The sequence below is a fragment of the Zootoca vivipara genome, chromosome 16, assembly GCF_963506605.1.
Source record: "Zootoca vivipara chromosome 16, rZooViv1.1, whole genome shotgun sequence".
NCBI classification, from domain to species: domain Eukaryota; kingdom Metazoa; phylum Chordata; class Lepidosauria; order Squamata; family Lacertidae; genus Zootoca; species Zootoca vivipara.
This window is the reverse complement of record NC_083291.1, coordinates 18,741,023-18,766,490: the sequence shown is the minus strand read 5'-3', so window position 1 is coordinate 18,766,490 and position 25,468 is coordinate 18,741,023. Positions and strand designations below refer to the sequence as shown.

Genomic DNA, 25,468 nt, shown 5'->3' with positions numbered 1-25,468 from the left:
AAGCTATTTCCATCGCTTTTCCGGATCGGAAGTGGGCAGCCGCGCGCGCCAGTAAGAACAGGCGGCAGCAGTGGGAGGCGGGGGTCCCCGGGGTCACATAAAAGAGCCTCGGGGGCCGTATGTGGCCCCGGGCCATAGTCTGGGGACCCCTGGGTTAGAATGTCAGACTAGGACCTGGGAGACCAGGGTTCAAATCCCACTTGGCCATAAAGCTCACTGAGTGACCATGGGCCACTCACTGCCTTTCAAGCTAGCCTACCTCACAGGGTTTGTGTGGGGATTATCAGAGAAGGGAGAGAAACCTGGAGAAAATGTTCCTTGGAGAAAAAGGTTTGATATAAATGAAATAATAATAACAACAAATATTCACTATAGCAGCTACAGCTGTGATGGCTCGGGCTTATGGAAACTGTATTCAAAAGCATCTAGAGTGCACAAAGTTGGGTAATGAGAAAACCACAATACACAATTACCATATTCTAACTCTAGTCATGGCTATGTGTTCTAGCTGTGCTGGAATGTCCATGCAAATGAAAATGATCTAGCCAAGATACATACTAGCATTTATACACACACCTGAGAGCTTAAATCAAACACACATCCAAAAGCAGATGTAATTTCAATGCACTCCACTACTTTGAACAAGATGTGCACTCAGATACGTATTGCAAACCACATTCTAGCAGAGCTAGTGACACATAAACGGATTCGGGCATAATCTTTCTACAAGGGATATTAACTTCAGTGAGACTTTCAATATACTCTTATGTAATTTACAGCAAAGTAAAGGAGGGGAATATTGCTTTGTCTCCATTTTGCAACCATGACAATCAAAGGCATGTACTGTACCAACATATGGCAAGACATACTCAATTCTCTCAACTGAGCAGGAGGACAGCAATCTGAGGGTGAGGGATTTATTAGCAAACACCTTGTCATTGTCAAGATGAGTTCCTGTTGAGGTTTAGATTATTGGTAGCTTCTCCTTCATGCAAGGATGGTGGCCTTATTAGAATGATACAGGGAGACTAATGGACTCTCCATTACTGGGGACCCTAGGGGGCTTTCCAGCAGGCATGGCTAACAGTCCTGTCAAATTACTGTCTCCTCTGCAGAATGGAGACACAACACCAGGTGGCTGGTGTGACTCTTCTCAAGCTCCCTCTCCAGCTTCACAGAGCCTGCTCCAATCTTTGGTATACAACAGAGCTTCAGGGTACTAGAACCCAGGTGGCAAAAAATCACAGCAATTCTGATCAAACACAGCTCATCCTCTTGTGGCAGTGATTATGGCAAATAAAGATTTCTTCACCACCCCAACATCTACAAAGTGCTGTTCAACAGACCTTTTCTGGGTGGTTCTGTCTTTTGCAGTCTGACCAGGTGGGGCTGGTGAAGGAGTTTTTGATAGCACAAGTTTGAAATTGGGAGAATAAAACTGCTTGCGTCCACAACAACCAGGATACTACCATTGGACACAACTGATACTACCATTGTCATATTTTGATGTGTCGTTATTGTTTATTGAGGCTTACAAAGTAGACAAGGTGCTTTACCCCTTTTAGGACTTCAATTAAGATGCACAATTCTGCACAAAATCTGGTCTACACTAGAAAACTATTTCCAAACTGAATTAGACAGACAGACGGAAAACTATTATAACCTCAGGTCACCCAATTAATGGAGTGCATACACTCTTGAATCAGTAAAATGACAGAAACACGCCAGAACAAACAACTGCAGTACTTTTTCAGTTTGCATCTGCCCTGCATGATCTCAAAACATTTACTGAATACAAATGCATCTCAAAGATATGAAAATCCCTAATAGTTATGATTGTCTTTAACTTCAAATAATGGTAAAACAATGTGGGGAATACTTTCATGAGGTTTTTTTTTAGTGTTTTAACTCTTTAAACAAACAGAAACTAAAGACAACTCTGCTTTCATTTCCTGGCACTCGAAAATTGGTCCCCAATTCCCACTGGACATCTATCAATCTGGCTTTGCTTCCTCATTCTGCTCAGTCATATGATAATTCCCCCCCCCTTGATGAACAGCTTGCCTGTTTGTACCTGTCTTCAGGCATTTTCCCACCCTCACAATAAGAAGGGAAACCAGGGAACTGAAACCATTAGACTAGTATGCATTCTTGAGACCAGGGACACCTAAAGCCAAAATAACAGCATTAATTGCCACTTAATTATTCCACATAAGCTTCCCTCTCCTTCCTCTGTTGTCTCCCTCATGTCCATTTTTAGAGCAGCGTTATATATGAAAGCTAGGAGCTAAATGGCACCTTAAAACTAAGTTATACCGTGTTTCTCCTAAAATAAGACGGTCCTCAAAAATAAGCCATGTCAGGCTTTTAATTAGTAGAATAAATATAAGACATCCCCCGAAAATAAGCCGGGGGTGGGAGCCGCTTCGGGGAGTGCAGCGCAGCGGGAAGAGCCTGGTGAGAGGCAGCTGCGGCTGCAGGTGAAGCCCAGGATCTGCGTGGGCGACTGTGGGCGAACGCCCTGAGCGCTGCGGCGGTGGTGAAGAGGCGCCCGATCAGCCCGCTTCTCAGCTGATCGGGCGCCTCTTCGCTACCGCCGCAGCGCTCAGTGCGTTCGCCCCCAGTTGCCCACGCAGATCCCGCGCTTCACCTGCAGCCGCAGCTGCCTCTCACCAGGCTCTTCGCGCTGCCGCTTCGGGGAGCACAGTGCAGCGCGAAGAGCCTGGTGAGAGGCAGCTGCGGCTGCAGGTGAAGCGCGGGATCTGCGTGGGCGACTGGGGGCGAACGCACTGAGCGCTGCGGCGGTGGCAAAGAGGCGCCCGATCAACCCGCTTCTCAGCTGATCGGGCGCCTCTTCGCTACCGCCGCAGCGCTCAGTGCCTTCGCCCACAGTCGCCCACGCAGATCCCGCGCTTCACCTGCAGCCGCAGCTGCCTCTCACCAGGCTCTTCGCGCTGCCGCTTGGGGAGCACAGTGCAGCGCGAAGAGCACTCTTCTGGTGCTCTTGTGTGTGCGCGCGCGCGAGGGAGAAGTCCCCTTTTCCTTACCCAGGTGTAGCAGCAGGAGGTTACCCCCGCGAGGTGGGCAGTCTGTGCTCTGCACACACACACACACACCGTTTTGCCTCGCTCCGTCTCTCCGCCCTCCGCAAAGACACCAAAAAAAAAAAAAAAGACATCCCCTGAAAATAAGCCATGGTGTGTTTTTTGGGAGGAAAAATAAATATAAGACGAGTCTTATTTTAGGAGAAACACGGTAGCTGCTGCAACGGAATGACTAGGCGCTTTAAAATAATAATAATATAAAGCTGAAAATGAATTAACTGCAGTGAAAATCTTATATTCATTTTTCACATGGTCTAGCCCTCATCTGAAGACTGCAAAAAACAAAAACATACTTCCCCTGCCCGCCCCCATAATATTCTTATGAAGGTCTCTTCTTCAGTCCTCTTACAGTGGCTGGAAGTGGGGAGGCAGAAAAGCTTCTCCTTTCGTTCCAGCAGTGGCAGTTTTAAACTGAAATCTTAGGCCCAGTACTGCTCCCAGAGCTCAGAAACTGCTTGCATTAAAGAAATTCCCTGTCACAAAACGTGCCTAGAACAATGGGGGTTTCGAACACTGTTCTAGACTGTAAGCCCCTTGGGAAATGGGCCTGTCCTCTCATTCTCTGTAAAACATCTTGTACATGGATGAAGTAGTAGCAGCAATAATACTACAACAATGGGGTTCTTCACTACCATTGGCTATGGACCATAGACAGGAAAGAGATGTCTTCTATGCAGTCTTCCTTTCATAAAAAGCTTGAACTGATTACAGAACACCAAGCACCCAGAAAATGGAACAGGAGCACTTTGGAAATAAAAGATGCTGCTACTGACCAGAGCTCTGAGATGAGAAGAATGATTAGGACTCTCCCACCAGATCCCACCAGAAGTGTGCATGCACACGAAAGCTCATACCAAAATAAAAACTTAGTTGGTCTTTAAGGTGCTACTGAAGGAATTTTTTTATTTTACTTCGATCCAGACCAACACGGCTACCTACCTGTAACCAGATTTTAAATTTGCCATCACTAAGAAATGCAGCTTCAACACAATTAACTGTATCATGCACATACTAAATGCTCTTAGTAACCATAGTTGCAAAACAAATATTTAATCTGTGTCATTATATATATATATATATATATATATATATATATATATATATATAGCTTCTAAAGTATATAAACAGTGCCATATTAAGTCTTTAAGGTGCTACAAGATTGTTCTTTCTGCTGCAAAGAGGTTACTCCTCTTGGGGGGGGGGGGACTAGAATAGCTTAATACAGTGGTACCTCCGGTTGTGGATGGGATCCGTTCCGGAGGTCCGGTCAGATCCTGAGGTTTCCGCAACCTGAGGACCGCTTCTGCGCATGTGCAGCCCGCTTCTGCGCATGTGCACGTGGCAAAACCCGGTAAAATACTTTCAGGTTTACTGTGCACGCATCCCGAAGTTTACGTAACCAGAGGTTCGACTGTATTTCAATTTAAAATTACCTAATGTTAAGAGGACCTCTGAGTGTTTTTAGTATCAGTGCTTTTGGCCAATGACTGGAGTCAGAGCTGTGATTCATATGCGAGTTGTTTGGGTACCAGGGAGCCCCTAAGAGCTGGTCAATGATTAAGGCTTATGAGACCTACAGTAATCCAACAATATTTGACAGCCTAGGCCAGGAGTGGCAAACCTATGGCACATGTGCCAGAGAGGGCACTCAGAGCCCTCTCTGTGGGCAGGCGCACCGTCGCCGCAGCAGGGCCATAGCTAGGGGGTGAAACCGGTGCTCCAGCGCTACAGGAGGCTCCTGACTGCTTCCAGCATGGTCCCAGCGCTGCTACGGCACCATTTTCAGCCTCAGGGGTGAGGGGAGGAGAGGAGGGCTTGTGCTAGCAAACTGCCTCTCCATCCAAAGCCTGTGCCACCGCTACTCAAGTCACCGATCAAGCCCATCTGCCACCGCAACCAAACCTGACGGCCACCTCTGGGCTGGCTCCGCCTTCCCGCCATCAAGCTCAGTTGTGCCCGACCCGCCTTCCTGTTCTGTTCTCGGACGCATTTAGAGCTGTGGTAACCCTAGTGAGTGGTTGAGCAGGGGTCGACTTTTGATGCGCCAGGGCCTCCCACCAGTCTGTTGTTCCTACTCGGGAGTAAGCCGCCTTGAGTTCAGCAATGTTGGACAAATTATCAGCATGCGTACAACAGCAAAAATCACATTAATTGTTCAAAAGTATGCCAAATGCAAACTTTTACCCTTTTTTAAAAAGGTGTTTGTATCATTGAAAGCTCTGTTATTGTGTTTTTCTTTTAAGACAAAAGATGTTAATGTATGAATTGTTTTTTTCTAAACTAAAACCTCACTATTCAGGTTAAATTGCCATTTTGGCACTTTGCGGGTTTGGGGTTGCAGTTTGGGCACTCAGTCTCTAAAAGGTTCGCCATCACTGACCTAGGCTTTGGTTTATGCTTGACACTGGAGGGGGGGCAGGATTCTTGTGCCTTTAACAACTATATGGCATGCAGAAATTCAACAGGTTAAGCCTTTTCTAGCATGAAAATACAATTATGGGGAAAGCTTAACTTCAGTTCCACAATAAAAATAGTTTTCAATTCCAATTTTTAAAACAAAAGTATTGGAGGAAATTTACTGGTTTTCAGGTAATTACTTGATCACTATTCTTTTTCCTTCTTTTTTATATTGATAAAAGCAAGTATCAAGCTCTCACACTTCCCCTCTCCCTTGTCTCCTCCCATGCAACTGTGAAGATTTCAACAGCATTTAGTTCTGCTTTTCCTGAATCTCAGCTAAAGGATCTGCAAACTAAAAGACAACAATTCCAGTGCTGGAGTGAGTGAAAATGCTGCCCATTACACTTAAAGAGCAGGCAGGGGCTTCATCTCCCACCTCTGTTTTCTCCTGAAATGAAAGAATAATGCACACTGCCCTTAAAAGATCACTCCAGGAATTGGAGATAAAGCTGTGGAGATGGGTGGGCCAAATCCAGCCCACAGGCCATATGCTTCCTTGTTTTACTGTATTTAGTACCTTTTCCTCAAATAGTTTGAACTCCTCGTCAATTTAATGTATTGGAATAAATTCAAGAGACTACATGAAATCTTTTTCCAAAACTGATGCCTATGGATACTTTGCACCAGATCACAAGTCTCATTTCCTAAAGACAAAAGACCCATTCCAATTCATCCTGCATTTAGACTTATGAATCGTTTATCATCAGTCAAGCACCCTATTACACCACCCCACCCACTGCTTGTAAACACACTCACTGTATTCTCACCAGCTCCCATAATCGTAAACCACACAAGCCACAATATTTTTTATATTAGTACAGAGAGTGGGCCATCAAACTTTTTGTACCAAGTCTCCTAGGGAATGCTTGAAATCCTCTCTATCCAGATTTTGTAATCTCCAAAATAATACAGAGTAGTCTAGCCCAGGAGCCTGCAAAGTATGTGGATTTTGTAAGCTGTTCCTGTACAGTGGTACCTTGGGTTAAGAACTTAATTTGTTCCGGAGGTCCGTTCTTAACCTGAAACTGTTCTTAACCTGAGGTACCACTTTAGCTAATGGGGCCTCCCACTGCCGCTGCCACCGCACCGCTGCTGTGCGATTTCTGTTCTCATCCTGAAGCAAAGTTCTTAATCCGAGGTAATATTTCTGGGTTAGCGGAGTCTGTAACCTGAAGCATCTGTAACCCGAGGTACCACTGTACTTTGAATTTTCTTTCAACTGTTTTCAAAGAAAACCCCTTCCGCCATATACCTCCATTCTCTCTTGAAATCAGACATTTTAAAAACAGGTTGGACACCATTTACTCTATCATAAACTACCAAATTGACAGGTTTAGAAAAATGAGAAAGTTTTAACAAATAATTATACTTCTTACATCTACAATGTATAAGAGATCTCAGACAACAAGATGTTCAAAAACTGTGTCTCTGTCAATTTAATTCTGTTCTTCAGAATTAAAGTTTTATCCTATCTTTCTGCCAAAGAGCTCAAGACAGGGTAGGGTCCCCTCTCCTTACTCCTCCTAACAACTCTCTGGGATAGAATCAACTCACACAGTGACTTGGCTAACTTCATCAGTATGCTTTGTGCCTCATTAGGGATTTGACCAAGATCTTTCAGGTGCAAGCCTAACGCCCAGGCCAGTACATCACTGTCACTCAAGAATTGCAGTTCCTGACACGCAAGAACACTGGTCCAAACATGACAATTCTGAACTGCTGAAGAGCTGCATTTTGAGAGAGGGGAGAGATCAGGTAAGAAGCTATATTATTAGTCAAATAATAAATAAAAATAAGAATAGGAGCAAAACGTTCAAAATGAAACAGGATGCAGAAAAGGCTACACTCTTCAATCCAGATTTGATATTTCCGTGGCTAATATTCATCAGTAGGTGTCTGACATCCTGACATCTTGACAAGAGGGAACTAATTAACCTTAACAATAGTAAATATCTGCACCAATGTATTATGTTGGTGGGGGGTAAGCGGGGATAGAGGACAGGCAACCTCATGTCCCACTTATGATCTCATAACTATCAGACCATCTTGGCTGTGAGCCCTGGAATACCGGCTCCCTGCCTTGCAAGCCTTTTCCCACCTGCCCTGGAAGGGCGAGGCCCCAAATGACTCCACCTACAAAAGCTAAGGCTAGTGAACAGACCCTTGGACTGGGGTACTGTTTAGGTGGGTTTGGGGGGGGGGAGTTGCTGCTGCTACAAATATTAATTTTTTGTACGTTTATTTTAGATCCTATCACAATTTATGTGGAAATTGTTTAATTTGGTTGTGTAATTTTTGACATTTTATTTATTGTTTACAACTACTTTTGCTATGTTTGCAATTATATTATTTTTATGTTGTAAGCTGCCTTGAACTGGTTTTAACTATGGAAAGGCAGCATACAAATAAAATGATGTATGTATGCAAATATGGGTGAACTTTCTATCAATGTAAAGTCTGCTCTGGCCCAGTGTGATATAAGAAGCCTATACTAGGAGTTGTAAGTAGAAAGAAGAGCTAAAGGCAAAGTAAAATTCATCCTTGTGTAGAATATAAAAGAATCCCTTGAAGCTAGCAAGAAACTTTGCAGTTTCATATATAAAAAGAACAGAAATCATGTGGAGCCACTGTACCTAAAGGATGGAAAGGAGATTAAAGAGCATTTGTCTTGTTTGTCTCAGTTTTTAATAAAAGAAAATGATACCAAACAAGACCGTGCAGAGGCCTTTTGTCCCCTTCCAACCCAATGATTCTGTGTCTGTTTACTGAATAAAGGAATATAGCATTGACCATAATGAAGCACAACAGTGGTCAAATTCAACATTGTGTCGCTGGACAACACAACTATAAAATCCAGTGCAGCATCTGAATTGAAACAAAATCAAATGAGGGCTGGTAGTGCATTGCGATTCACAGAATCATCAAACCACAGAATTGTAGACTTGGAAGGGACCACAAGGGTCATCTAGTCCAACCCCCTGCAATGCAGGAATCTTTTGCCCAATGCGCCATCAGCAGTTAGAAGTGCGTGCAAGCTGCATGGAGACTGTAAACAGCATGGCACACTTACAACAAAAAGGGCCAAAATAATTCCAAACTGCAAAAGATTTCAAATGCAAAATGATTCTAAATTAAACAAGAAGAAACATATTGGTAAGTTACACAGAAGCCTAATAAGAAGCTGAAGTGGAAGATCTGAGAACTACCCCAAGATGTGCAAGGCTAAAAATAAATTCAATTTGGCAAGAAGACCAATAACAATGTTTTTTTTAAAAAAAATCTGATTTTATTCAGCAAATTTTGAGTGCTTCACCCGCATGTAACTACTACAGTAACTACTACAACTACCCCAGATAGGACAACTTTCATTATTCCAATATCTCAAGAGGAAGCCATGATGTGGGTTCTCCTAAGCAAATTAGGATGTCTGGAGAATGGCTATAGTGGGCTAACTGCTGGGGGTGTCAATGAGGCTGATGGGGTGTAATATTGGCTGTTGCATGTATGATGGTGCAGAAGTGTGTACTCATCATGGTGATTTCATCTGCTGTTAGAAGTGTCTCTGGTTGGTGGGCTGTACCCACCAATGGGCTGCATTTCAAGAGATGATGCAGGTGGATGTTGCTTTTTTCCTCATTGCATTTGTATGTTCTGGTAGTACAAGTTTTCCATTAAGGCCATCTGCCAGATACTTCTTACCCCTCTGAGAGAAAAGCCATTAGCAGCCGCAGCAGCAGCTGCGCCAGCTTCTACCGGTACTGCAAGGCATCACCTGAATAAGGTGAATGAGTGTCCCAAATAGATGGCCTCTTGGCTGCTGCAGGCAAAATACACAGGGAGAGACCACCATTCCACTGAATATGCCCTATTCACATATGCTTGACCTGTATTGGATATGGCAGCCGTTCTGCCAGCACAACAACAGCACGCAAGAAGGATAGCTCAGTTGGTAGAGCATGAGACTCTTAAATTTCAGGGTCATGGGTTTGAGCCCCATGCTAGGCAAAAAAGATTCCTGCATTGCAGGGGGTTGGACTAGACGACCTTTGTGGTCCCTTCCAGCTCTATCATTCTGTGATATATATCGACCCAGCATAAGGTAAGCACAGGACTTGCTCAACCCACTTGGCCTTACTAAATAATACTATCTTGTCTCTTTAAAAGAAGAAACAAACGACAGATGCAAACTATATTAAGCGCAGAAAATATCAGTGCAAATTACTCCTTGATTAAAAACAGGATAGCTCAGTTGGTAGAGCATGGGACTCTTAATCTCAGGGTTATGAGTTCAAGCCCAGCGTAAGGCAAAAGGTTCTTTCACTGCAGGGGTTGGACTAGATGGCGCTTTTGTTCCCTTCCAACTCTATAATTCTAATATTCTAGGCTTTGTGAAGTGTGTAGAGTAATCTGCACAGATACTATTTTTCTGGAATTTGAATTAGTTTTCTGTGTAGAAGTTGTAGATGTCTCAGAAACATTCCTCAGGGGGAGGAAGTCCTCTTGCACGAGTAGACCTCATTCATCATGTACATATGTTGAATTCCAACATATATGTACATATGTTGAAGTTACAAGACTTTCAAGCTTTCAGCGTAAGAAGGTAAACACTTAGTAAACAAAGTTGTAGAATAAATCTTGGAGTATTTACCGTATATTCCGGCGTATAAGACCGACCCGGCGTATAAGACGACCCCCTGACTTTTGAGAAGATTTTCCTGGGTTAAAAAGTAGTCTTATACGCAGGAATATACAGTATTCAATATGCATTCAATACTGACAGGAAGGGTTATAAAGAAAAGTATGAAACCGAGGACTCATGCCTATTCTATAATTCTGTTCATAAGCCACCCATGATTTTGTGCATTTAAGGCCAATAGCTGACAATGTTCCAAAAAATCACAGATGGCAGGAACCAGAGAATCAGGAATATATCTCACCCCGCTCAGCGTCCACTTCTACCTTGGGTATAAGGTCTTTAGAAGAAGCAGACAAGACTAAAAAATAATAATGTCTTATTAAGTCCTTGTTCTGCACAGATCATTACGTTTGTATAACCATGATGTTGCACAGGCCTTCCAAGACAGGCATTTAGCAAGTAAAATGGTTCAAAGTGCAGTTCATCCCATTAGCTACTGATAAATAGAATTCATTAATAGCTGAATTGCTAATCTAAACTGCACCAACAGGGAAATGTAGACATACACATTCAGCATATTCCAATATGTAATATGCCCACATCCTGGCCATATATATATATATGAATAGATTGTGCTCTGGCTGTCTTAAAACAAAGGATGTGAAGATTTAGTTTCTCTTCCTGGGGGCCACAAATTTCAATGTCTTATGCTAACTAAAGAACAAAAGCCAAGGGCCTCTGCTTGATAAAGATCTTCAACATATAAAACTACAGTACAATAAATCAAGTCCAGAACTTAAATAAAAATACACATTAGTAACCAGAATCCCATCAAAGAGGCAGTGAGATCAGTAGGTAACAAAGATATGTGAGGAGTACTAATGAAAGGGAAACTGGGGAAGCAAAGTCATTTGCATCCATGTTTATTTACTGCATAAGATGCTAGAAAGATGGTCACAAGTGAACCATTATTTTCAAGCATTTAATCTTAAAACAGGACAGAGGTGAGAAAGGATGAAGCTTTAGAACTGACAATTTCAAATTTCAATTTCAATGCAACAAGTAACTAGGGTTGGAATGTCATCAATCCAATTTAATAGTTATTTTAAGGACTAAAATATGTTAACACTTGATTTTAATAAATCTGCCTGTCTCCTTGCCAATAGGGTAGTAGCCAATTGTGTACAATTTCAAAGAGAGTCTTCATGAAATAACATGTCCATCAGATAAATTAGTGAAAAGTAAACTTAAGGATATGAAGGCTTTTTATATCGGTAGGAAAAAAATCATTCGCGGGTCGGGGGGGGGGGGGGAAATCAGCAGTCTGCAATGGGATGTTTTGCTTCACCAGCCTCTTAAGATTCATTGAGGATGTCAAGAACAAAGACAGTCTTGACATTTTGTGCTTGAGCTTTCAAAGAGACTTTGAGCATTACTAAATGCTCTTAAGCAAATTTAGCAGTTATAGGATAAGGAGGTGGGTGTTGCAAACTAGTAACTAGGTAAGCAAAGCTAAAAGCATGGGATAGGACTACATGAATAGTTTTCACAGTAGAGGGAAGTAAACAGTGAACACTCCAACAACAACAATGTATACTTGGCAAGTGCCAGTTAATGCACAGAATGCAAGCCGGAGTTAACAGCACTGATAGTCAAAGTTTGTAATTGTGTCACCAAATCATTTGGAAAATTTTAAAGCAAACAGAATAACTTAAACAGATTCAACTTCAGCACCAAAAAAATCCTAACTTCACATGTAATACAGATAAAATAAAAATATTGTCCATCAATATTTCTTCATAAGGGTATTTAACCTATTTTAGACATACAGTGGTACCTTGGTTTACAACCATAATCCTTTCCGGAGGTCCGGTTGTAAACCAAAACAGGTTGTAACCCAAGGTGCACTTTCACCAATGGGGCCTCCCAAAAAACCCCTGGTTGTAATCCAAAAAAAGGGGACACACACTTCCGGGTTTGACGTGGTTGTAATCCAAAGCGGTTGCAAACCAAGGTACCACTGTACTCCCCTGAGTCAGAAGGTATGCAGCTTGTGAGTACTCCTTCATCCGTTACCTCTCTGATAACGAAGGTGGCAATGAGCAGTGCCTTTTATCATTTTTGGCAGGTTCATCAGCTGCAGCCTTTTCTGAAGAAGATGAACCTAGTGCCAGTTACCCATGCCCTGGGTACTTCCAGACTCAACAACTGCAATAGTTCTTTGCATGGGGCTGCCTTTTTGAAAACAGAGACATTTCAATTAATGGAAAATGCTGCTGGCATATCCAAGGATCGAGACAAAAAAAGAAAAGAAATGTTGTTCTATCTGTATTCTTTGCCCATTTGTTTCTGGGTTCAATTTAAAGTGCTCATACTAACCTTAAAAACCCTAAACACATTAGGACAGATTACCCCAAAAACCACACCTGCATATCAAAACTGCATACAGCATTTGCAGGAGGATGGAAGATCCAGAACAATTTTATGTCATCTGGTGGAACTTTTATTTCCTTTGCTTCAGGTGTTCAATATTCAACATTCATGCCAGCTAAGGAAACATGGATGTCACTATTTCTGTATTTATTATTTATTGGTTGTTATGTACCATGTTTCTCCGAAAATAAGACACCGTCTTATATTTATTTTTCCTCAAAAAACAACAACTATGGCTTATTTTCAGGGAATGTCTTATTTTTTCCTCCTCCTCCTGCCGCGACAGGCATTGCTGCTGCGCCTATCACTATGTCTTATTTTTGGGGTATGGCTTATAATACTTGAATGCTTAAAAACCCTGCTATGGCTTATTTTATGACTACGTCTTAAAATAGGGGAAACAGGGTATATGGTAGGGACGTGGGTGGTCCTGTGGTCTAAACCACAGAGCCTAGGGCTTGCCGATCGGAAGGTTGGCGGTTCGAATCCCCATGACAGGGTGAGCTCACGTTGTTCAGTCCCAGCTCCTGCCCACCTAGCAGTTCGAAAGCAAAGTGCAAGTAGATAACTAGGTACCGCTCCAGCGGGAAGGTAAATGGCGTTTCCATGCACTGGTCTGGTTCGCCAGAAGTGGCTTAGTCATGCTGGCCACATGACCTTCACCTTCACCTATATGGTACAATGCAAAATCCTGCTACTGCACTTTTGGGTTATTAAAAATGTCAATTAAAAAAAAACCCACCTTGGACATCATGCTCTCTGTGCTACTCATACATAAGATCAGATAGGTGGGTCCTTGAGACAGAGCCTCCTCAATGGTAGCACCAAGATTGTAAAAGGTCTAGGAAAACTTCTTCCTGGTGAAAATCCACCATGCTTATCTCCTCCTACTTTCAGATAGTCAGTAAAGCCTTTTAAAATCCCAGGTTGGTTCAATATATGAACTGTTATTTCCTGGAGTTTTTAGCTCGCTTTTTGATAGTTTTAATTGCTGCTGTTATATTGTTATAATGTGTGTTTCTGAAGTTGTTTCATTTTATTACCTTAATGTGTTTTTATACTCCTACTGTAAACTGTTTCTATTGTTTTAACAGAAAAGTGGGTTTTATTAATACAGTGGTATCTCTGGTTGCAAACGGGATCCGTTCCGGAGGCCCATTCGCAACATGAAAAGGCCGCATCCTGAAGCGCTGCATCTGCGCAGGCGCGTGACGTACTTCAGCGCTTCTGCGCATGCGCAAAGCGCAATTTAACGATTCTGCACATGTGTGCACGCCGAACCCGGAAGTAACCCATTTCGGGACTTCTGGGTTCGGAGCATCCGTATCCTGAAAAGACGCATCCTGAAGCAGACGTAACATGAGGTATGATGATACAACTAATTCCCTAGCAGCCCTCCTCACTCTGCTTAGTCTAGGAAATTGATCAGCATTCCTTGATCAGTATTCCTCCTCCTGCTTAGGCACGTGGATAATAAGCTCATATTTCCCCTCATTATATTCCTACACTGGTTTCCAGTCTCCGGTATAACCTCCTTGTCCTTACCTGCAAACCTCTCCATAGCCTTAACCTCCTTTATCTCTGATTTTTACATGTCTATATATGACTGCCCGTGACCTTTGCTCCACCAGCTCCACTACCTGCAGGTGCCCAAGATCCCCTGTTCCTTGAAATTACTTTCTCCCCTGGAACTGCCTTCCAGAAAAACTTCATGGTGCCCTCCCTCTCTTTTCCTTCAAAACCAAGCTTTTCTGTTAAGACTTTGACACGACTCACGATCCCCTCCATAACTCAACCTGAAACTATGTGAAGAAGTGTGCATGCACACGAAAGCTCATACCTATGACAAACTTAGTTGGTCTCTAAGGTGCTACTGGAAGGATTATTTTGTTTTGACTGCGTCAGACCAACATGGCTACCTACCTGTAACTAATCAACCTAAATGTGTATAACTGAAAAAACATTATTCCTTTATTAACCCCTGCCTTCACTTCCACCCCTCACCTCTGTTATTTCATTTTTTTTAGTTATAGATTGTTTATATACTGTGATGTCAAATGTCAGTGTGGCTACAAGAGGGCAAGCAGAGTAAACTGCTTACAATGTCTCCCATCCCCTGCAACAGCCCAATTGTGAGTGCCTATGCACTAGGGGCCAGGGACGGGGGATCCAGACTCTGTTATGCACTGTACACAGAATAAATTGAATCAAGTTATTCCTCTTTTTCATTATATTAGGACAGGGTCAGCACAATCAAAAGGAACCCACTACTTCAAGATGTAGTTTCCATTAACTTAATGGTTTTAAAAGAGAATGAGAAGAATTCATGGAGCATCAAGAATCTCACTGATTATGAGCCATGAGAATTAAAAACAAACCTCCTCCTATTCAAAGGCAGTATACCCCTGCTAGCTTGACGCCCTGTTTGTCCCACGGTCATCTGGTTAACTGCTGTTGTAAATAGAATTCTGGATGAGATAGGCTTTTTGCAATTCTCAACATCCATACATTACAGAGACCAATTTGTACAATATTTGGAGCAATAAGCAAACCTGCAATGTCACACATTATTACAGACATTGTTTCAAACTTGTTATCTACTTATTTCTGGAGTTGTGCATCCTAAGTGCCAAAACCGGGTACCAGCCAAAGAATGCCAAAATAAGTGTGGAATCAAGCTAAGTACAAGCCATCCCTACTACAATGCATCCTCCTGAACTCCCACCATCACTGAAGAATGAAGAGAACAATTTCTTTAAAAACAATGGCAATGTCATGATGTAGATCAGAACTATCATAAAACAGAGAAATTGCCTTTCAGATATATACTTTTCCTCAACAAATGTTCCCACAAACCTACAGCCAGGATCAAGATTGCTCAGCTGCCATAACCCAAAGAGGGAGCCACAAAAAATATGGTCTGAGCACTGAAAAATATATCAAATACAACTGTTCAGCAAGCAGTTTCACTGAAAGCCAATACAGTAACTAGTTGCAGAATCAAAGCTTTCCTTTACCAAGCTACCAGCAGGGATCTGAGCAGCCACACTACATAAACTGTCAGCATGCTCTAGTAGGCACTGAGGCCACATCCAATATCAGATCAGCTACAAGTTAAGTAGGCTGGAACTCCAGTTTTGGTTCCCAAGTCCTTGCCACCAGTTAATATACCCCAAACCGTACTCCTGAACAACAGGACCCTGGTAACCCAAGGCTTCTCAGATTATTAACACATAGTTCTCTCAAACAGCTGTCTGATACACACAAACTTTCTACTGCATTTCCATTTGTCTTCTTACTTGCTTCCTGCTAAGACTCAAACTGTGTGTCCACAGTTTGTGTCCAGATAGCTACTTGTGAGAAAATCAACATTACTCACTGAAGCAGGAGTTACTCAGGTAATTTCACGGCTGATGTAGATTTATTAGAGGACAGAAAGGTCATGGAACTCAGAAGGTGCTAAAACAAGCATTGTAGCCGTGGTTGCATCGTATTTTAGTGTCCTCTCTTATGGACTGACCACAACAAAAACAACAGCCAAAACACTTACACAGCAAACACTAAAACAAGATGCAGCTAAGAATAATATCCATAATTTGCAAAACAACAACACTCCAGATTATCACACTTCTTTCACATTTTTTTAGAGCATCTAGTTTAGGTTGATCCACATTAATTTTTTAAAAAAGTTATCTCTCTTCATCACTGACATCTCATTGCAGGAACTAAAACTGAATTTAAGGCTGCAGCCCTTTGAACATTGAACTGGGGCTTCCAAGTAAAAGTGCACAGAATCAGGCTATAAAACAGCAGAAGTTCCCAAATTACAAGGACATGTGCACATGCACCAAGTTGATTGTGTGGTTGCAGAATCTCCCAAGATCCCACACTTAAGCAAATACTTTGAAATCAGCTATTATTACCGTCATTTATAGTAGGAAGTGCTCACACTTTGAAGAGCTGGCACCTACAGGATACATATAAACCTCAGACGTACGGTACTTTGCATCTCTCCGTTATAATTTTAATTAGCACAGCTACAATGGATCTTTATTCCGCTACAATACCTGAAGCCTGCACACAACTGGATTGCAGCCCTTGAACAACAATGTAAGAACCATTCAGCCGCAAAAGGACAACAGTAAAATAACTTACTAGTCACTATTTTAAAAGCAACAGCTCTGCTGGGTCAGACCAAGGATTCATCTAGTCCACAGTCTGTCCCCAACAGTATTCAATCAGAGACTTGCAGGAAGCCAACAAGCAGAGCACAAAGGAAACAACACTCCCATATCATTTGGCCCCTAGCAAATGGTATTCAGTGGCTTACTGTCTATGAACAGGGAAGTTCCATGATAGGCATACCTCTCAATGAATTCATCAAATCCCCTAGTAAAGTTATTTAAGCTGTGTTCATTGACACATCTGGCAGCAAATTCCATTAGCTAATGAAATTTCAACTGTCAAAAGGCACTAACCAATAGTAAATATGGAAGACTGGACTTTACATAACACTGAAAAACTATCTTCTATCTTTTACTGTTGGGTTAGTCGTGCCCTTTGATAGTTGGAATTTGCTAATGGAATTTGCTAATGGAGTTCCAACTATCAAAAAGACACCAACCATTAGTAAAAAAAAATGGAAGATTATTTTTCATGTAATTGAAGTTAACACTTTCAGCAACATTTAACATTTAAATACAAAAGTTTTGGTTGTCATAGATTACTTATTCCTCAGTATCATTAATATATACAATCTGCCACCATGACAATGTTCCATATCCATTGGCTGTTAAATTCGTACTTGCTTGTTTAAAAGTTTTACTACATATAACTGCTGCACGTCATCTTACCGTGTTTCTCATATTATAAGTCATGTCTTATATTAATTTTTTCTTCAAAAAAACACGACATGGCTTATTTTTGAGGGATGTCTTATTTTTTAATAAAGTGCACGCGGGCGCTGTTTGCCGGGCTTGTCAAGCCCAGCAAACAGCGCCCGCCGATCTTCGGTGACAGGCGGGGGTGGGCGGAGAGCGGAGAACGATCTCCGCTTCCCCCCACCCCCGCCTGTCACACAGCACAGGTCGGCGGGCGCTGTTTGCCGGGCTTGTCAAGCCCAGCTAGGAGCGCCCGCCGATCTTCGGTGACAGGCGGGGATGGGGGGAGAGCGGAGAACGATCTCCACTTCCCCCCCCACCCCCGCCTGTCACACAGCACAGGGCCGAAGATCGGCGGGCGCTGTTTGCCGGGCTTGTCAAGCCCAGCAAACAGCGCCCGCCGATCTTTGGTGACAGGCGGGGGTGGGGGGAGAGCGGAGCACGATCTCCGCTTCCCCCCCACCCCCGCCTGTCACACAGGACAGGTCCGAAGATCGGCGGGCGCTGTTTGCCGGGCTTGTCAAGCCCAGCAAGGAGCGCCCGCCGATCTTTGGTGACAGGCGGGGGTGGGGGGAGAGCGGAGAACGATCTCCGCTTCCCCCCCACCCCCGCCTGTCACACAGGACAGGTCCGAAGATCGGCGGGCGCTGTTTGCCGGGCTTGTCAAGCCCAGCAAGGAGCGCCCGCCGATCTTTGGTGACAGGCGGGGGTGGGGGGAGAGCGGAGAACGATCTCCGCTTCCCCCCCCACCCCCGCCTGTCACACAGGACAGGTCCGAAGATCGGCGGGCGCTGTTTGCCGGGCTTGTCAAGCCCAGCAAACAGCGCCCGCCGATCTTCGGTGACAGGCGGGGGTGGGCGGAGAGCGGAGAACGATCTCCGCTTCCCCCCCACCCCCGCCTGTCACACAGCACAGGTTGGCGGGCGCTGTTTGCCGGACTTGTCAAGCCCAGCTAGGAGCGCCCGCCGATCTTCGGTGACAGGCGGGGGTGGGCGGAGAGCGGAGAACGATCTCCGCTTCTCCCCCACCCCCGCCTGTCACACAGCACAGGTCGGCGGGCGCTGTTTGCCGGGCTTGTCAAGCCCAGCTAGGAGCGCCCGCCGATCTTCGGTGACAGGCGGGGATGGGGGGAGAGCGGAGCACGATCTCCGCTTCTCCCCCACCCCCGCCTGCCACACAGGACAGGTCCGAAGATCGGCGGGCGCTGTTTGCCGGGCTTGTCAAGCCCAGCAAGGAGCGCCCGCCGATCTTTGGTGACAGGAGGGGGTGGGGGGAGAGCGGAGAACGATCTCCGCTTCTCCCCCACCCCCGCCTGTCACACAGCACAGGGCCGAAGATCGGCGGGCGCTGTTTGCCGGGCTTGTCAAGCCCAGCAAACAGCGCCCGCCGATCTTTGGTGACAGGCGGGGGTGGGGGGAGAGCGGAGAACGATCTCCGCTTCCCCCCCACCCCCGCCTGTCACACAGGACAGGTCCGAAGATCGGCGGGCGCTGTTTGCCGGGCTTGTCAAGCCCAGCAAACAGCGCCCGCCGATCTTTGGTGACAGGCGGGGGTGGGGGGAGAGCGGAGAACGATCTCCGCTTCCCCACCCCCACCCCCGCCTGTCACACAGGACAGGTCCGAAGATCGGCGGGCGCTGTTTGCCGGGCTTGTCAAGCCCAGCTAGGAGCGCCCGCCGATCTTCGGTGACAGGCGGGGATGGGGGGAGAGCGGAGAACGATCTCCGCTTCTCCCCCACCCCCGCCTGTCACACAGCACAGGTCGGCGGGCGCTGTTTGCCGGGCTTGTCAAGCCCAGCTAGGAGCGACCGCCGATCTTCGGTGACAGGCGGGGATGGGGGAAGAGCGGAGAACGATCTCCGCTTCCCCCCCCACCCCCGCCTGTCACACAGCACAGGGCCGAAGATCGGCGGGCGCTGTTTGCCGGGCTTGTCAAGCCCAGCAAACAGCGCCCGCCGATCTTTGGTGACAGGCGGGGGTGGGGGGAGAGCGGAGCACGATCTCCGCTTCCCCCCCACCCCCGCCTGTCACACAGGACAGGTCCGAAGATCGGCGGGCGCTGTTTGCCGGGCTTGTCAAGCCCAGCAAGGAGCGCCCGCCGATCTTTGGTGACAGGCGGGGGTGGGGGGAGAGCGGAGAACGATCTCCGCTTCCCCCCCACCCCCGCCTGTCACACAGGACAGGTCCGAAGATCGGCGGGCGCTGTTTGCCGGGCTTGTCAAGCCCAGCAAACAGCGCCCGCCGATCTTTGGTGACAGGCGGGGGTGGGGGGAGAGCGGAGCACGATCTCCGCTTCCCCCCCACCCCCGCCTGTCACACAGGACAGGTCCGAAGATCGGCGGGCGCTGTTTGCCGGGCTTGTCAAGCCCAGCAAGGAGCGCCCGCCGATCTTTGGTGACAGGCGGGGGTGGGGGGAGAGCGGAGAACGATCTCCGCTTCCCCCCCCCACCCCCGCCTGTCACACAGGACAGGTCCGAAGATCGGCGGGCGCTGTTTGCCGGGCTTGTCAAGCCCAGCAAACAGCGCCCGCCGATCTTCGGTGACAGGCGGGGGTGGGCGGAGAGCGGAGAACGATCTCCGCTTCCCCCCCACCCCCGCCTGTCACACAGCACAGGTCGGCGGGCGCTGTTTGCCGGGCTTGTCAAGCCCAGCTAGGAGTGCCCGCCGATCTTCGGTGACAGGCGGGGATGGGGGGAGAGCGGAGAACGATCTCCGCTTCTCCCCCACCCCCGCCTGTCACACAGCACAGGTTGGCGGGCGCTGTTTGCCGGACTTGTCAAGCCCAGCTAGGAGCGCCCGCCGATCTTCGGTGACAGGCGGGGGTGGGCGGAGAGCGGAGAACGATCTCGGCTTCTCCCCCACCCCGCCTGTCACACAGCACAGGTCGGCGGGCGCTGTTTGCCGGGCTTGTCAAGCCCAGCTAGGAGCGCCCGCCGATCTTCGGTGACAGGCGGGGATGGGGGGAGAGCGGAGCACGATCTCCGCTTCTCCCCCACCCCCGCCTGCCACACAGGACAGGTCCGAAGATCGGCGGGCGCTGTTTGCCGGGCTTGTCAAGCCCAGCAAGGAGCGCCCGCCGATCTTTGGTGACAGGAGGGGGTGGGGGGAGAGCGGAGAACGATCTCCGCTTCTCCCCCACCCCCGCCTGTCACACAGCACAGGGCCGAAGATCAGCGGGCGCTGTTTGCCGGGCTTGTCAAGCCCAGCAAACAGCGCCCGCCGATCTTTGGTGACAGGCGGGGGTGGGGGGAGAGCGGAGAACGATCTCCGCTTCCCCCCCACCCCCGCCTGTCACACAGGACAGGTCCGAAGATCGGCGGGCGCTGTTTGCCGGGCTTGTCAAGCCCAGCAAACAGCGCCCGCCGATCTTTGGTGACAGGCGGGGGTGGGGGGAGAGCGGAGAACGATCTCCGCTTCCCCACCCCCACCCCCGCCTGTCACACAGGACAGGTCCGAAGATCGGCGGGCGCTGTTTGCCGGGCTTGTCAAGCCCAGCAAACAGCGCCCGCCGATCTTTGGTGACAGGCGGGGGTGGGGGGAGAGCGGAGAACGATCTCCGCTTCCCCCCCACCCCCGCCTGTCACACAGGACAGGTCCGAAGATCGGCGGGCGCTGTTTGCCGGGCTTGTCAAGCCCAGCAAACAGCGCCCGCCGATCTTTGGTGACAGGCGGGGGTGGGGGGAGAGCGGAGAACGATCTCCGCTTCCCCCCCGCCTGTCACACAGGACAGGTCCGAAGATCGGCGGGCGCTGTTTGCCGGGCTTGTCAAGCCCAGCAAACAGCGCCCGCCGATCTTTGGTGACAGGCGGGGGTGGGGGGAGAGCGGAGAACGATCTCCGCTTCCCCCCCCACCCCCGCCTGTCACACAGGACAGGTCCGAAGATCGGCGGGCGCTGTTTGCCGGGCTTGTCAAGCCCAGCAAGCAGCGCCCGCCGATCTTTGGTGACAGGCGGGGGTGGGGGGAGAGCGGAGAACGATCTCCGCTTCCCCCCCCACCCCCGCCTGTCACACAGGACAGGTCCGAAGATCGGCGGGCGCTGTTTGCCGGGCTTGTCAAGCCCAGCAAGGAGCGCCCGCCGATCTTCGGCTCTGTCCCCCGATGCGCGACGGCTCGGGGAAGCAGGCAGGGAGCTCCTGCTGGGTCCCGCGCCTTCGCCTCTCGCTCGGTCAGGGCTACACGACATGGCTTATTTTCGGGGTATGTCTTATTTTTCACCAACCCTTAGAAATCCTGTCATGGCTTATTTTTTGGGGATGCCTTAAAATATGAGAAACACGGTTATTGCTAATTAACATCACCAGAAAAATGAAAACAAAACAAAATATGGTCCAATAGTCACACATAATTCTTCCTATTACCCACAAACCTTTTCCAAGTTTTCAGTTCCTCTCACTGTTTATTATTGATCATCCATTTACTTCCACATCAACAACAAAAAAGAGTATCAAGTGTAAACTGAACTATTGTCCGTGTTGCCTTCTAAGGTGCTGCAAAATGTGAGTAAACAAAAGGAGGAAGGCAGCATACAATTATATCCAAGAAAGAAAGTTTCAAGTTAGGTGTGGCTAATGTGTGGCCCTCCAGAACTTGGTGAACTACCATTCCCATAAGTGCCACCAGAACTGTAAATGATCAAGGAAGATGGAGGTCTTTGTAGAGCAGGCATCCCCAAACTGTGGCCCTCCAGATGTTTTGGCCTACAACTCCCATGATCCCTAGCTAACAGGACCAGTGGTCAGGGAAGATGGGAACTGTAGTCCAAAACATCTGGAGGGCCAAAGTTTGGGGGTGCCTGTTGTGGAGCAACATCAGGAGGACCACACATTAGACACTTATTTTTTAAGGTGTCATATTGTAAATAGTTATTGTGAATTTATCAGCCCATATGCACCTATGTGCCACAAAGACACTTGAATAGATATATACTTGAATGGTCAGCCAGTGTGGTATATTAGGGTCAAATTAGGACCTGCGAGACCAGAGTTCAAATTCCCACTTGGCCATGAAGTTCACTGGCTGACCTTGGGCCAGCCACTGCCTCTCAGACTAACCTACCTCACAGGGCTATTGTGGGGATTAAATGAGGAGGGGGAGAACCACATTGGGCAACTTGAAGAAAAAGGCACAACTTTACAGCAAACAAGTATGAAAATGTATATTCAACCACCTTAGAATATCATCCAAGCCCTGGCTTATCTACATCAACAATATTCCCTCTCCCTTAGGTAACCTTTTCAACTTTACATTATTTTCTGCTCTTCGTGGCTACCACCCATCGCAAGCCTTTCTCTGCCATCCAAAGTAAGAATTTCCTGAAGCATATGCTGCAAGTCACACCAACTCTGAAGTGTTCCCAATTTCAACTTCCTCTTCAAAACTCACTTCCTCACATGTCCACACTTCACTTCGGCACAACTCTGTATACACATTTCTCTTACCAAATTAACACATACACAAAGTGCCCCCTGTGCACTCTTCAGGCTTCTGGTACCCATACATTACCCTCCTGGCCAGGCATATATCCCCACTGGTACTGCTGCCAGTTTTTCTCCACCATTTAATCATCGTCCACCCCACCCATAACTTTGACGAGCATGCATCCATTTTCCTTTGGCAATACAGTGCCAAACTACATTTGTCCTCACTCTGCGTTGCCCCCACTTCTTTCCCAACATCCTCTCCTTGCGCATAGCCACCCCTACCTGCCATTCTCCCTTCCTCTTGGTTCACCAAGCCTCTACTGTACACCAAAATGTAGCTTTCCCCCTCCGGCTTCAGTCCCAAACGCTCACTTGCCGTTAACCCTGAAGCCTTATGTACGCCATTCCCACGTGCCCCACAACAACCCCCAACCCTGTCCGGCAATGCAAGCCTGCCCCTAAAACCCACCCTTCCTATTCTCCCCTCAAACCCGCCAAGACGTGGACTTTCCTGCCCCTGCCAGCTGGGCCTTGCTCCCTCACGTCCACTCTTCCCCTCCGTATCAAATCACGCCCGCCATAAAGGCGCAGATCGTCCCGGGAAACGGGGCAACATTCATTCGCCCCATAACTACTATATCCCCCCCTTAGGGCGGGGCCAAAGCCAGGCCAGGCTCTGAGGCGCCCACAACCGCCTGGGCCTCGTTTTTTTTAGGCCGCAGTTCAGGCCACCTCCTGGTCTGGGACGAAAAGGGAGCCGTAACGGGCACAGGCCCCATGACAATGCAAAGCAACTCCGGCCCGCCCTTCTCCCGCCACCGCCGGCTGCGGCTGCTACCCGAGGCCCGGCTCAGCCGCCGGCTCCGCTGCCGACTTACGAACTACCGCCACCGCCACCCCTCCTAGTGCAGCATCGGCGGCGCCATGATGATCCACCTCTCGCTCTCTCCTTGGCTCCCCTTCCTTCTCCCCATCCCCCGCCCGCCCGCCGTCGCCCAGGCCCGGCCAGCAGCAGCAGCAGCGGCCCCGCACTCACTCACCTTCATGTCGGGACATCCTAGTTCAGAGGAGAAGGCGGCGGCAGCGGCCCGGCCCGGCCCAGCCCAGGCCCGTCCCGGGCTCCAGTTCCCTTCCCCCCCCCACTTCCCTCCCCACCCACCCACCCACCCCCGGTCTTGGCTGTCCGGCACCGGCTCCGCAGCCTGGGCCCGGGCGAGGCTCGAGGCTCGGCCTAGCCTCTCCCAAGTCACCCCCTCCGAGTGCAGGAGGCGGCTCGCTTCGGCGCGGGCGGGCGGAGGGAGGCGAATCGACTCTGGCGGCAGCGGCGCTCGTAGTAGTAGTGATGGTGAGGCCTCTCCGGGATGGGGGCGGCGGCGGCTGCAGTTCCTCCCTCCCCGCCTTCCCGGGAGGCAGCAAGCGGGCGGGTGCCGCCGCCGTGACACGGTGACTCTGTAAGCTCGCTCAGGGCCCCGCCAGCTCCTAGCGCCGCCCTCCCGCCCGACGACGACAGCAGCGGCGGCGGGTCTCGTCGGTCTCCCTGGTCTATTCCCCTCCCCACGTCGTCCGTCGTCGTCGTCGTCCTACCACCACGCTCGGCGGTAACAGCGCCGCCGCCGCTGCCTCTTCCTCCTCCTCCTCCTAGCCCGGCCTGCCTCCCCTTCTCTCTCTGTCTCTCCTCCCGCCCGCCGAGAGGAAGAGGAAATAACACAGCGGGCCAGAGAGGGAGGAAAGAGCCGGCCGGGCAGCTGAGGAGAGGAGGGTTTCGCCTTCCCCTCACGCACCTCAGCCCCGCTCTCGGCTCTCAATCCTTTCCCCTCACAAAACCGGCTTCTTTTCCCTCACAAAACGCGCTTTCCCTCTCTGGGCGGCGACAACAACCGTTCGTTTGAAAAAATAATAATAATAGTGAAGCTGGGCTTCAGCCTTGGAAGACCAGGCCCCACAGCACTCCCCATAGATGTACAGCTTGGGAGATGTGCAGAATTTGGGGGTGGGGGTGGGGAACTCCTACATCGCTTAGGGGTTTTATTTTTACTAGGACTCCGGTCCAAACTCCAAGCTCTGGTTTCTCCTTGCAGTTTTGGGGGTCCCAGCAGCACACACTGGGCTACCACGTTAATTTACATCTCAGGAAGGCATGGTTTGAACACAGTAGGGTTTGTTTCTGAGTAAACCCGGGAGGCTTGGCTTGGAATCAGAGAATGCTTGGAAGGGGACCCTGAGGGTCATCTAGTTCAACCCCCCTGCAATGCAAGGATGTCAGATAAATTAGGCATGGCGGATCGCAATCTAAGTCTTGCCACCTCTTTTGGGAGTCTGTTCCGCTCTTGAACAGCTCTTACTGCCAGAAAGCTCTTCTTGGTGTTTAGTAGGAATCTCCTTTTTCTGGTAGCTTGAATCCATTGGTTCCGTTCGACTTCCAAGGTACGACTGTATTGATATTTTTGCCATAGGAATCTCCATTTTAGTATTGCCCCATTTTTTTATTTGCCATTATTTATTACAAAATAATGTATGTGAGCACTAGAGAACACA

General features: G+C 48.0%; 1 protein-coding gene across 1 annotated transcript in view; it reads right to left on the bottom strand.

Annotated features, from left to right (window-relative positions):
- Positions 1–24,080, bottom strand: part of KCMF1 (potassium channel modulatory factor 1) — a 48,820-nt gene extending 24,740 nt beyond the window's left edge. The window contains exon 1 of the mRNA XM_035097014.2: positions 23,974–24,080. Within this exon, the coding sequence (XP_034952905.1) occupies positions 23,974–23,989 (16 nt within the window). The 5' untranslated portion in view covers positions 23,990–24,080. The remainder of the gene's footprint in view (positions 1–23,973) is intronic.
- Positions 24,081–25,468: the final 1,388 nt, after the last annotated feature.